Here is a 13,030-nt window from a genome sequence, read left to right on the forward strand (position 1 = left end):
AGCACTGCAGCACCATGGTGGCAGAGACGTGTGCTTCATTCCTAGGAGGGCATCCAGACCCCAAACTGTTACTGCTAGAATTGGTATTGGTAGTACAAACTGGAGAGGATTCCTGACGTTGCCTGGCTTCCAGATCATTGGTAGTGTCCAAAGTCACTGCTCCTTTTACTGGCATGTCCAGTTGGCCACTGCTGCCAGGGTCAGTAATAAAAAGAGAAGCTCGTCGTCCATGGATAGGCCTCATCCGGGGGCAGAAGAGAAGTCACCCAAGCTCCAACCCCTTTTCCTCCTTGGAGGATGGAAGGAGAGGCATCATTTCATTGGGACAGTGACTTGGCTGCCAATGGGGTTGGGTGCCAGCATCCATCCCCATGTGAGGTTTGGGTCCCCATCTTAGCCGATCCCCACACGCAGCACTGATAAAATCGTCAAGCCTCAGCAAAAGGAAAATGAAATTGGATTTGCCTGAAGCTGACCTCCCTTTTTCTCTCTGAAGGTGAGTCAGTGGCCAGCGAGTGCTGTGCAGCAGGAACTGTGGATGTTGAACGCGATGCTGATGCCTCTCTTTATCTCTCAATCCATCACACACATGACACATCCATTTGTTCAGGCCTCAAATGCATCTCTCATGTGGAAAACGCTGGAGACGAAGTGGGGGGGAGCAGCCAGCGTGGGGAGTGGAGGGCAATAACACACGCCACCCACCCGTTCGACGATCTCATCTCCCTCCCCATGATTCCTCCGTCCCGGTCAGATCTCCGGCCGGCCCCGCGCCCGGATCTTTCGTGTGCCCGGTCGGCGTCCCCGCCGCTCCGCCCTTGCTTTCACCAGCACTGACCCCTGGCCACCTGGAGAGAGCGAGGTTGGGGAGCGAAACACGCGACGCTACTGGGGTCTGGCCCTGGGGGCTCCTCAACAAGTGGATGGAGGAGAGCGAGGCGTCAGGGATCCAGCCAGCCAGCAGAGCGGCAGAGCCTGTCTGCTTCAACAGGTTCGTGCCCCCGGCCTGGCCAGGTCAAAACGTGATCACGCGCGGCCGGCGGTTGGTTGGGTTGGTGCGGTGTCGCCGACGCCGAGGAATCTCTGCATCCGCCGTGGTTTCCTCGTCGGCAGGCCGTCGACAACTGTTTGGAGACGCCTTTTAACCTGCGACGGCGGCCACTGCAGGTGCCGGCGCACTCTTATCCAACTTTTTCCACGGAGGCCAGACCACCGCGGCAATCACGGTCCAGAGGGCAATAGCACTGCGGCTAGAAAGTGTAGTACTAGTACATGAATAATGATTGAACCCTATCCTGTATGTGTATAGATCATCCTCATGTCGTTGTAGTGTACATTACAATGGTAACAGCACAGAATAAAAAAAAAATACGACAGATAATTTAAGCCGTCGTTATTGTACAATTTTCTAACTGATACTCTGATACACCGCCAGAACAATCTCAACCTGCCAAAATAAAGCTTAGGTCTTTGCCGCCAGAGCAAAATTCAACTACCAGTATGGGCTATGGCTGCCCACACAGCACTATGCAGTTGCACACAATCTGCATCTTTCACTATTTTAGTTCTAATCCCAGCAGGAACAAAAGATAGAGAATATCTATTTTAGACGACCTCAACTCTGTTGCACAGGTAGCCCGCTCTATAATCAGGCAACAGCATGGAGGCCCAGGCGCACAGCGTAGCATTTCTCTACCGTTTCCTTGACCGCCTGGGAGCCGCTTCCTCTTCGCTCTCGCTGTCATCATCCCGGAGGGCGCTTCTACTGTACCTGTCGCCGGACTGCGATCTGGCTCCGTCAGCTCCAGAGTTCTCGTGGCCCCTGCTGCCCTGGTCCGACACCGTCTCAAACCTGTCGCCGCCCGGCCTTCTCTGCTCCCGCTTCGCGGCGCGGTTGTTCGGAGGTGGCGGGGGCATGAAGGGTGCCATACCCATGGGACGGTTAGGCCGTCCAGGCCCGCCCATTCCCATGCCTCCCATCATCGGGCCACGGCCGGGGCCCATCATCATGTCAAGGCCCAGAGGGAAAGGCTGCGGAGGCCTGCCCGGGAAGGCCATACCGGGCATAGGGCCTCTAGGAAAGTCACCGGGAAACCTTGGGCCACCAAAGGGTGGGAAACCGCGCGGCATGCCGAACGGATCAGGCATGCCGAAGCCACCGCCGAAACCAAAGCCGTCGCCGATCATGTTGGGAGGGAAACGCCCTCCCATCATTGGCCCACGCATCATTGGCATTTGAGGGGGCCACATCATCCCCCTCCCTCTTCCCCTCCCTTGTGACTCTTGGCCGTTGCTTTCTTCTTCCTCCTCACTTTCCTCTTCCTCCTCTTCTTCGTTATCATCAAACAGCACGATATCTTGATTATCAGCTGCCTCATCAGCACTGACTCCCTTTGCCTTTTCCTCTTCTCTCTTAGCCTCTGCTGCAATCAGCATAGCCTGTCCACATTAAAAAAGACATCAGCCCCACGATATCGACAGCACATCACTTAACAAATTTAAGAAAATGGCAACAAATACAGTTACTGTATAAAAAATTTGACCAAGTAAGCACAAGTGGATCAGGCCTTTAAAACAAGGGATAATCATGATTCGGTATGTAACACAATATTTCTCTTTAAGCAAAATAGCACTAACACTGAAAATATAAACCTGTGGAGTTGTTCATTATTGCTTGCAGCAAGAGGGTACATGCATTGTTAACCTTTGTTCCATAGAGAATATATAATGTGTCATTACCAAACTGTAATCAATCTAAAAGAAGGTGCAATTGTCTTCATTAATATAAATCCTCAGTTGAAGAAAGATTGTAAATTTTGTTGATATCTTCCACCTCATTCTAAAGCAAGCCTGCTATGTAAACCTTGTATGCACATAAATTCATCTGCAATCATGATTCCACGACTATGAAACTAATTTAAAAACAGAGAGTTAAGAACCACAGCAGAAGTGCTCATATGTGACAAGACAAAGTTGTCCTATATTGTAAAATCAGATGTGCTTTGCAATCAATTAGGGTGATATGCCCACTAGTAAGAGGAGACGCTAATGGGAATTCACATGGGCTGTGATTGGTTTCCTGCATAAGGCCTATACAGGCTTGCATAATGCAACCTTCTGGCGTTTGGTTGCCTGTTCAGCTCCTAGGCCAGGCTCCGCTAGTGCAAAAAGAAGGCCTTAGCCTGGCTTGCTGGAAACACATTTGAGATCCGTTTATGCCTATGCAGGCTTGCACAAGCTGTCAGTGGCTCATGTGAACGTTTCGCGTCACCACCTCCTCACGCCATTGGTGCCGCCTCACCTGTGGCGGAGGGCCCACACGGCCGGTGGCACCCCCGGCGCGGCGGAGGGGCTTGCCCGCACGGCCAGCAGCGAAGGGACCACACGGCCGGCGGTGCCCCTTAGCGCCGGAGGGGCTCACCTGCGCGGCTGGCGATGGCCCGCGGGGCGGAGCTCGCCCGCTCGGCCGGCGGCAGCCCCACACGGCGAAGGAGCTCGCCCGCATGGCCGGCGGCGGAGGGCCCACACAGTTGGCGGGTCCCCCGTACAGCGGAGGGCATGCACGGCCAGTGGCGCCCCCTAGCGCCGGAGGGGGCTCAACCGCGTGGCTGGCGGCGGACGAGCTCCGGGCCGGAGCTCGTCCGCTCGGTCGACGGCAGCCCCGCATGGAGGACCTCGCCGGATCTCGCTCGCACGGCCGCTGGCGGCCCCACACGGCAGATCTTGCCTGTCGGGAGAAGCTGGACGGGAGGAGGAAGGGCTGGAGGTGAGGGTGCGGTCGGAGGTGAGGAGGAGGGTGTGGCCGGAGGTGGTGGAGAAGAGAGACAGAAATAAGATGGTAACTTCACCTATGGCTTGTACAAGGTGATCCTAACAAATTGTACAGCCAACCAATCATAATCTTATGCTAGCCAGGCTTAAGCTGACCAAGCAATCAAACACGAGCAGATTGCACTGCATTAGACAGGCTTAGGCTAGCCTGGCTCCAGATTCTAGCCAGGCCATGATAAGCCAGGCAACCAATCAAAGCCATGATAAATTCAAGAAATGCATGACATACCGTAAGTTCGCTGTCTGGCTCCAGATAAAGCAGCGAAGCCAACTGTTCACCAATGAAAGGTTCTAGTTCCTGGCAATCTCTGCTGATCTGCACTAGTTAAAAGTGAAATAAGCAGTTAAATCCTGAAACGTTTGAGAAAGTAAATAAATAAAAATGTAAAGAATATGCCCCAAGAATCTAGTCAATCTTCACTGTGAGCATACCGTTAGAATTTTTGTTACTTATTATTTCTGGCCTAGAGCAATATCTCCTTCAGGCAAGATTAATTTTCTAGACAGTGCTTAATCATTATATAACCAGTATAAATATTAGACGTTTGAACTTTAAGTTAAAAGTCAATCAGCCAAGCATGGCACAATATAATGTTTGGTGAAATATAAATATAGAGAATAGTGCTGAAGAGGTGTCTGATTTATAATGCAATAAGGGACCAGGCCACTAAAAGCTAAAGCAAAGTCAGCTCCATCTTTCCAGGTAGTTTTGACAATTTATTCGATATTGTGATAAAGAACAATCAAGGTGGAAATATATCAGCAACACAAAAGAAGACAGGCCATACAATCAGGCTATTTAAATAAGCTGAACAGAATTTCCACACTTCTTTTACATTGAAAAAAAAACATAAGGCTGGTATATCAAGGAGCCAAGGTCAGCAAACACGTGAGACGAGGTGATCCACATACCTTAACAGGGAGATTATCATTGTATGGATTGCGGAGATGGTGAGTTTTCTGAAATGACAGTTCACAAAGCTGCAGTGCAAAAGCTGCTGTAAGTAAAGACATATTCTTAAGGCGTTCACGCATAAACAGATGGAAATGTTCAGTGAGAAGTCTTGTTAACCACAGCTGCCATTAACTAATTAATGATTTGGTTGACAATTTAACCAAGCTAGAAAAATTCACATCAATGTCATGCTCCAGTTCATAAAAAAACATAAAGAGTCCGTAAATTCAACCCTATAATTCCAGTTCATCAAAAACCGTTTGGCATATGCACTTGCAATAACTATAGTTAAGTTAACTATTCATTTGTACTATGAGTAAATGGCAGATCCAAATTTTGATGTACAGGAGAGCAGCACCCAATGGGCTGACACTCGAAGGCATTAATACAACAATTTCAATTTTTTAAGTAAATACCTAGGCCTAAAGCGCACCTTAGCCATAAACTCAAGCACCATATCAATATATGATAGGTTGTTTGATTTTAGGTATCACCCCATCCAGAATGGAATGGTCCATCATGGGGTTATCCCATGAATTTGTGGGATGAACCCATTCCTAACTATTAAGCTAACCATGCGTTTGTGTGAGGAGTGAGGTCACCCCATCCCTCAAACCAAACACCCCCACAAGTTTCTCACTCTCCCAATGTCTGCATGTTTGTAAACCAGCATGGCTATTTTAGATGGATTTCCCAGACGAGAATTAAATCCAGACGCACTTGGAACAGGGTGGGGGTAGCACAGATGAATAGATGGACAGAAAAAGACAGTGTTGCCGTCATTAACTGAATCAAAGTACAACATACAAGTATTTCAGCTCCAAAGCCATAATTTCCATCATCTGGAAATGGCCAAGCTACAATTTGAAGTGGTGATAAACATAAAGAAGTACAGGATTAGCAAGAAAAGTGCACCTTAAGCCACTGCATAGAGAAGTTTCGACCATAATGTGCTGTTCCATGAGCAGATTTCCAATTTCCACCACCAATGTAGCCACCAATCCTAGAAGTCATCTTTGCACACCCCTTGAAAGCATAGCATGATTTGATATAATAAGTGGGTGTGATTTAATAAATTCAAAAGAATTTTCAAGGATGAGACCAAAGATAAACAAATACTGCATGCAGCATTAGTAGCAAAGATGAAACCTCCACTTTACCTGGAAATGGCGAGTTCTATTAATTGAGAATATTAAAATAACATTCTCAGTGGATTCAAAAGCTTCATTAAGTTTAGCCTCGTTACTCCTCTGGGTAGCCCAAATTCCCTGCTGAACTGATATTTCCAGATTCTCCCGATTGCAACTTTTAACAATAAAGTACCTGATGTTTTACATTTACCAACCCAAGACTCAATTAGAGAACCATTATAGTATTAAGCTGATACCATGAAAGTACTAAATGTAACTTCTAACAGTAGATGCATTATGTTGTAGGTGATGTTATTACTATGGGCAGAAGATTTTTACTTCTTAATAACCTAAATTATATAATAAAATACTGAAATCACTCAGCCAGAAGGATAGGTAGAAAGAAGTGATAGTTGTCAGGTAACCAAACAACCAGACAGCAGGTAAACCGACAGCACTGTTATTCATAAAACTAACTCCCTAAATTCCAGATCCATTTCAACAAGCAAGTGGCATCACTCTGATTACGCAGAGAATTTAATCCTTCTTTGTTAAGCGATCCCTAAATAACCCCCCAAAAAATTGGGGAAAAATGTCGGTTTTCCAAGTATTTGTAGCACATGAACTCGAGATTCATAAAATTTAGAATGCACTAAAAATGTGTGAAAGCATACAATACAGGGTTCAATTCCTATAACTAGGAAACTACAATTTCTCCATGGAATTACGTTGAAATTTAGAAATGCTAAACAAATACAAATTCAGTGCAGACTGCATATGCCAATAATTCTGCGTGTTGCCTCCTCGAACAGCAGAGGCATGCCCAATACCATGAGTACAATGTAGCCTGGATCGGACTATATGACTGAAAAATCAACCATTCATGTGATTCTCACCATCTCATGTGCTACTTGAACTTCCCACCACGAAATCGATTTATAAACAGTAATAACTTAGCAATTACAAAAGCTTCTTCTACTGAAGAGCTAAATATTGTGGAACCAACCTCAGAAAGTAGCTAACACACCTATCTTTGTAACCCAGAAAAGCAAGAACAGTGCTACTACCTTATGCAATTAGGAAACAAAAATGACTACAAACTTTTTTCTTTCAACCAATACAGGAGAAATAAGCTTGAAATAAGTACACTGTATTTACGAGTGTCAAAATAGATAACATAGTATAGAAGTTTAATGAGATATACTATTGCAACCAAAACTATGTACGTAATTTTCACAGAGTTCTAAAAGCTTTACAAGATTGACTAGAAACTCCACACACACCTAGATGGCCCTTGCGGAAGGGGTGTTGCGATTCTAGCAGTTTGATGGCCATTTGAAGCACCTTGGACCTGGTCATTTGTATTTGGCTTCTGCTGCTGCTGTGGTGGCTGTTGATTCGTAATTTGTGCTTGTTGTCCACCAGTTGGTGGAGCCGTAGCAGTAGCATTTTCTGCTGAGTTTTGGTTAGGCAACCCAGAACCCTGTGGATGTTGAGGTCTCTCACCCTGCTGATTATAGTTATTGTTTCTATTCTGACCGTATCTGTTGAAAGAGCGCATCTGCAAAATCTTCTGTAGAACTTCCTCAACAGGAGGCGGTGGCCCAGGTAGCTTGGCATGCTTGTACCGGCAACTAGGGCCATTGGGACAAAACCCCATCTTGTACCTATAAAGAAGCACAGGATAACACATATTCAGATGTGACGAAAGATGCTAAACAATCATTCTTCACTTTTAACAATGACAGCACTAAATTAATTCTTGGTGTCACATATACTCAAGTCTACCAACTGTACAGGTAACAGGCTATATGGCCATTTTTACAGCAAAAATACTGCCAAATACAATGTATTCCCAGCATATCATGTCAGCAGTAACTTCTATAAGTAAAATTACCAAACTCTTTAATTCCCATTGAATTGAATCGAACTACATGTACCAAAAGGAAGATTAGGGAGTGACCCAGGGATCATGGTGGCAGCAATCTCAAGCCCGAACCCCCACTCAATCAGCACGAATTTGGCATTTTAGTTCGAAAATTTTCCAACAAGTTAACAAATTTCATCGACCACACCCACCACCAAGCCCTTAAAAGCCACCCCTTTCCCACCCAAACGCCAAAATCAACGCGGGGAACTCGAACAAGTCGGTAGGGATCAGAGATCTCACATATTGCACTCCTTGACGTCGTCGTACGAGTGCTTGTAGGCGCAGTCGGGCTCGCGGCACTCGCCGAAGTCGCGGAAGAAGCGGCAGACGGGCATGCGGGCCTTGTCAAACTGGTGCAGGAACCCGCACGCGTCGCCCTTCATGCAGAGGCCGCGCAGCCAGTGCCGGCACACGGTCTGGCGGTAGCTCCCGCGGCCACGGCCGCGCCCGTGCATGCCCGGCCCGTCGCCGCCTCCCCCGCCGCCCGCGCCAGGGTCGGTGGAGGACGGCACGGGACCGCCGGCTCCGCCCGCCGGGGCGGAGTCGAGGCCGCCCTCGAAGTCGAAGCTCAGGCCGCCGTCGCCGTCGTCCATGGAGAGATGTTAGGGTTTGGGATCTTTCTCCGATACTAGGAGAGAGACCGAGGAGGTCTGTAGGAAGAGTAAAAATTGTTTTGGGTTTTTTTTTTCTAGCATAGCAAGAGAATTATGTCCCAGTTGGCACCGAGAGCTCATTTGGCAGTGCTGCGGCTGTGGTTTCTTCAGTGAAGCAACTTTTTTTAAACTTAGACTTATCTGGATGGAAAAATATTTGGCAAAACGGTTTCTCGTAGCTATGTAACATGGATAAAAACGATGAAATTCTATAATGCTCTTATCCTTTTTATTTTTATTTTTTGATTTTCTCTTTTCTTCCTATTTTTTATCCTCTTTTTATTTCCTATTCTCTCCTCTTTCTTTTTTCCTTTCTCCTCTTCTCTCCTCTTCCTATTCTTATCCACAGCCGTAGCCATTTGCCCGTGACCAGCGCTGGCCTTCCTCTCTCTCTTTCTTATCCGTTCGCCCGTGGCCAGCGCGCGCCGTCCTCCGCCCTGCGCTCCAGCGCGCCGCCGCCCACCTCCACCCCACGCCCGCCGCCACTCTCCGTCCTCCCGCATCCACACCACCGACGGCACCCTTCCCGCACCAGCGCCGCCACCGACGGTGTCCTCCGGCCTCCCTGAGCCCGCGCCATCCTCCGTGCACCCACGAAGGGGACAAAGGGGACGAAGCCGCGGGGAGCCCCTTTTTTGTCTTCTCCTCCCTCTCCTGCCTCCTCTTAGTGCAATTTTCGGGGCTTCGGGTAAGAAGCCGTTTCGTTCGTCGCCGTTTGTTAGGGCTCCTCAAGAAGCCAATGGTGAAACCGGTTGAGAAGCCCTACCAAAGAGGGTCTTAGTTTCGATATCGTTCAAACTATTATTCTAATCTTTAGAAGGGTTTCATCTAACTTCAGCTCAGCTTACGTAGTTCAAAGAAAACGGGTTCTGCTCTACTAACTACTCCGTTAAGCTAGTCATGATGCTAGAGCCAGAAGGATAGAGTCCTGCCAAATACAACTTTAGAGCCTCTTTGGAATATAGGGATCTCAAAATGTAGGAATGGGAAAAACATAGGAATGGAGTCGCATGACATTTGCAATCTTATAGGATTTGAGAATGTAGGAAAGTTTATAATAGAGTGTTTGGATCTAACATAGGAAAAATAAAGGAATGAGAAGATAGAGATAGACACAAAAGAAAATTTCCAAGAAGTTGAACCTCATGTTAGATTTCCTCCAAAATTCCTATGGAACAAGTCATTCCTTAGGAATTTCATAGGATTGGTAGGAATTCAATCCTTTGTTCCAAAGGCCTTCAAAGGAAAAATTACAAAATTACTATAGGATTCAAATCCTCTAAAATTACCACACTTTTCCTTTATTCCAACAGGCCTTAATTTTATTAGCTCTCTATACAACATATAATTGGGTTATATTCTATTAGTTTTCAAAATATACCATTAAATTGTTGGTTGACAAAAATATCATCTCACAAGTCACAACGTGTTTCTCCAATATTACCATCTTCATCTCCTAAGTTCTAAGAGCAACTCCAACCCACCTCTCATTCCTACCACATCACTGCCTATTGTTCGCTTTTAACATAACGGTTCATCAGGGCAACCGTCACCTTGCCATCCACTATGTCTACAATATTGATACATATGTTTACATAGGTCCTCCTTTAGACTTGGGCATTAACAAACAGTGGTGACTGGTTGGTATGATTATCCAAGTTTGTTGATGTCATAGATGGAGGATGTTTCTCATAGAGTATAAGGGAGAAGTTTGTGCAGTTGCGCTTCAAAAATAATTACATGAGAGTTATCATTTTCTACTATGCATGCACTCTGCCTCCTGAATATATAAAAATGGATTGAAGACTTTAACCTTTTTTTGTTTGAGCATGTTTTTTCAGAACTATAATATATTGCTACCAGCTTTGGATTTTGAGTTACCTCTTGTGTATTCATTTTTTAGTGAAATAATATTTTCCAGTAAGTATATAGTCAGCAATATGACTAATCGTGTCAGGTTGGGCTCACGTTAAAATTGGGTATAAAACTTCTTTGTCCTCGGAAATAACTTTAGTATCTTCCATTGGTTGACAATTAATAAGAGAATGAGATTATATTTCTTAATATTTCTATATCCTTATTTGAAATCATAGAACCTGGATGAAAAATCATCTTTAAAAAAATTAGTTGATTCTAAGTGGCTAAGTTTCCCACGCTAATTCAGCGAAAGGTAGAAAAAGTTGTTGCCTTTATAAAAAATTCTTGATTTCTCTATCAGTGTGTGGTTTAGTTTATAATTTTGCATCTTTTTGTAACGAGAAGTCTTATTATTTGGGTCTCAATTCGCATACTTTTTGGTATTTGACATATAATTCGCATGCCTTTTAATATTTGACACCGGGTATGCAAATTGACCGTATGACAGAATTGAATTACGATATACCAAACATAAAATTAAACCACAAGTCAAAAGAATTGAGCATTTCAGGATGTCACGACGCTCATGTTTAAGAACGTGGCCCAACTAGTGGGCGCCGAGAAGTTGGCCACCTTGAAGTAAATCCATGTGCTCAAGTCAGTATAAGTCAGTATAGCTCCTGTAGGTTGCGGTCGTGTGCGGGACCATCGTCGTCCACGGTCATAAGTTTGAGAGCAATCCATTTTCCAATCGATCAAATCAGGTAAAGCACGAGAATAGGGGCAAAAATAAGTCCCATGAGCTAAAAAAAATAAAAAATAAGAGAGATAGAGAAAATAGGAGGAAAACACCTAAATGAAAAATTTGCGGACCTCGGTATTTAAATATTGAAAGACATACTAATGTGATGTTAAATAGTAGGAGGCTTGCAAATTGTAACCCAAATAATAATTTTTCTCTATTCAGAATTTAAAGTAAATATAACGTATAACTCTTGTTCAATAATACGTAAATCTAAGTGAAACTATTTTTCATGTCGTGATCCACCACTCTCGCAGCTTTGGCTGGAATTTTGTATTTTAACCCTTTTAAAACTAATATTTTAAAAATAATCCATATCAATCTAATTTTTCAAAAATTAGCTTTTCTTTGTCACGCCAATCCTTTTACCGCATGGTTTAGCGTGATCAAATTGCTCGGTAGCACATGTGCTGACACGAGGACATGCTAGTCACGCCACCGCTCTCGGCGCGACGGAGTCTCGGTGGAGAAAAAGTTGGCGCGGGCGCCGAGGCTTGGAGAGCTGCCGCATGCTCTCCGTCTTTTCTCAGCAGGCTGACCTCTCTCTCTCTTCTATGGTGCGTGCATGCACACGCACGACCTCTCTCTCTTTTCTCTCTCCGAACATATATAGTGCATCATGCATGTCATCATGCGCAGCTATGCTTTATTGACGATTTAACACTTCAATAGGTGAATCATTTTTACTATTTCTGAGAGAAAGATCACACATTGTTATTTGTGCTTCGATTAATGACATATACTATAGAAACTAATCGTACACACGTATCTGGTGACTGGTATGATGCATGGGATCGTTAATTTTTATAACAAAAAATAACAAAATGTATTTTCTTATTATATGTGCCTTTGTACGTATATTGTTTGCACAAATAACTATTTATACGATAGAGTTGCTATAGGGTCTGCTTGGTTGCTGGTTATCGATGCATTTTTCTAATTATACATACATTTATGTACTTCCTCCGTATCGAAATATTTATTGTCGTTGACTTTTTCTCGTAATATTTGACAATATTTGGCACAACTAAAAATATAAGAGTTTAGTATCACACTAATGCACATACTTATGGGAAAAAAGAATCAACTTCAAAATGACGCAGATGGTTGTGCAGACGCATCTGCTTTCCTTATGCATACAGAGACACAGAGTGCTAGAAGCTGCCAAAAAAAAAAATGAGGCGACCCGCAATCCCATGGTAGAGATTGTGGGGATGGCAGCGGATCGGTTCGGAGCTGATATCCGTGGATTTCGGGTTTCGGTTCCTAGTATTCGTCGTTTTTCGGGTTTAAATACCCGAATGCTTCGGGTTTGGGACGGATTATTATCCACCAGTGGAGCTCCGTCTGGCCCCGAAACATTGATCCCACTGAATGCCCACCTAGCAAACGCTAGGTATATAACGCCCTCCGTCCCGCACCCACGCGCCCCCGGCCCCCGGCCCCCGGCACCCCGCGTCCCCGCCGCCCCGCGACCGCGTGGCCGCACGCCCGCACTCCCGGTCTCCCGCGCGCGGCACGCCGCAGGCCGCACCCAGCCGGCCAGCCGCGCTCGCCTCCTGCTCCTCCGCCCCGCGCCCCCGCCGCCTGCTCCTCCGCCGTCCGCCTCCTGCTCCTCCGCCGCCCCGCCCGCTCCACCCCGGCACCCCGCCCGCTCCGCCTCGCCGCCCGCACCCCGCCGTCCCGCGAGGCCGCGACTCCCGCACGCCGCACCCAGCCGCGCCCGCCTCCTGCTCCTCCGCCCCACCGCGATTCCAGCAGTCCAGGAGGTACGGCGGCACATCCCTTCCCTAGATCTCGAATTTCATGCATCATCTAAGTGTTTGCCTTTTTGCATTTGTCCAAACACACTAGTGCCCGAGATGGGACCGA

At 46.1% G+C, this 13,030-nt stretch overlaps 1 protein-coding gene across 1 annotated transcript; it reads right to left on the reverse strand.

Annotated features, from left to right (window-relative positions):
* Positions 1 to 1,277: 1,277 nt before the first annotated feature.
* On the reverse strand, positions 1,278 to 8,510 carry LOC101765271 (zinc finger CCCH domain-containing protein 45). The gene is made up of 7 exons (XM_004966149.3): positions 8,087 to 8,510; positions 7,200 to 7,583; positions 5,947 to 6,109; positions 5,702 to 5,812; positions 4,744 to 4,812; positions 4,061 to 4,147; positions 1,278 to 2,439 (listed from the first exon to the last, which is right to left on the reverse strand). The coding sequence occupies exons 1-7, from the start codon at positions 8,437 to 8,439 to the stop codon at positions 1,693 to 1,695; spliced, it is 1,914 nt and encodes a 637-aa protein (XP_004966206.1). The 5' UTR covers positions 8,440 to 8,510; the 3' UTR covers positions 1,278 to 1,692.
* Positions 8,511 to 13,030: the final 4,520 nt, after the last annotated feature.

The sequence above is a fragment of the Setaria italica genome, chromosome IV, assembly GCF_000263155.2.
Source record: "Setaria italica strain Yugu1 chromosome IV, Setaria_italica_v2.0, whole genome shotgun sequence".
NCBI classification, from domain to species: Eukaryota; Viridiplantae; Streptophyta; class Magnoliopsida; order Poales; family Poaceae; genus Setaria; species Setaria italica.

Bases quoted from the DNA above. Each gene is read 5' to 3' on its own strand.
- LOC101765271 (XM_004966149.3), bottom strand. From the start codon at position 8,439: ATGGACGACGGCGACGGCGGCCTGAGCTTCGACTTCGAGGGCGGCCTC. The intron at 6,110-7,199 runs GTGTGTGTGGAG...GTAAAACATCAG, and splicing joins CTTCCGCAAGGGCCATCTAG to GTACTTTATTGTTAAAAGTT. The intron at 4,813-5,701 runs GTGCACTTTTCT...TTTGCACTGCAG, and splicing joins TCTCTATGCAGTGGCTTAAG to CTTTGTGAACTGTCATTTCA.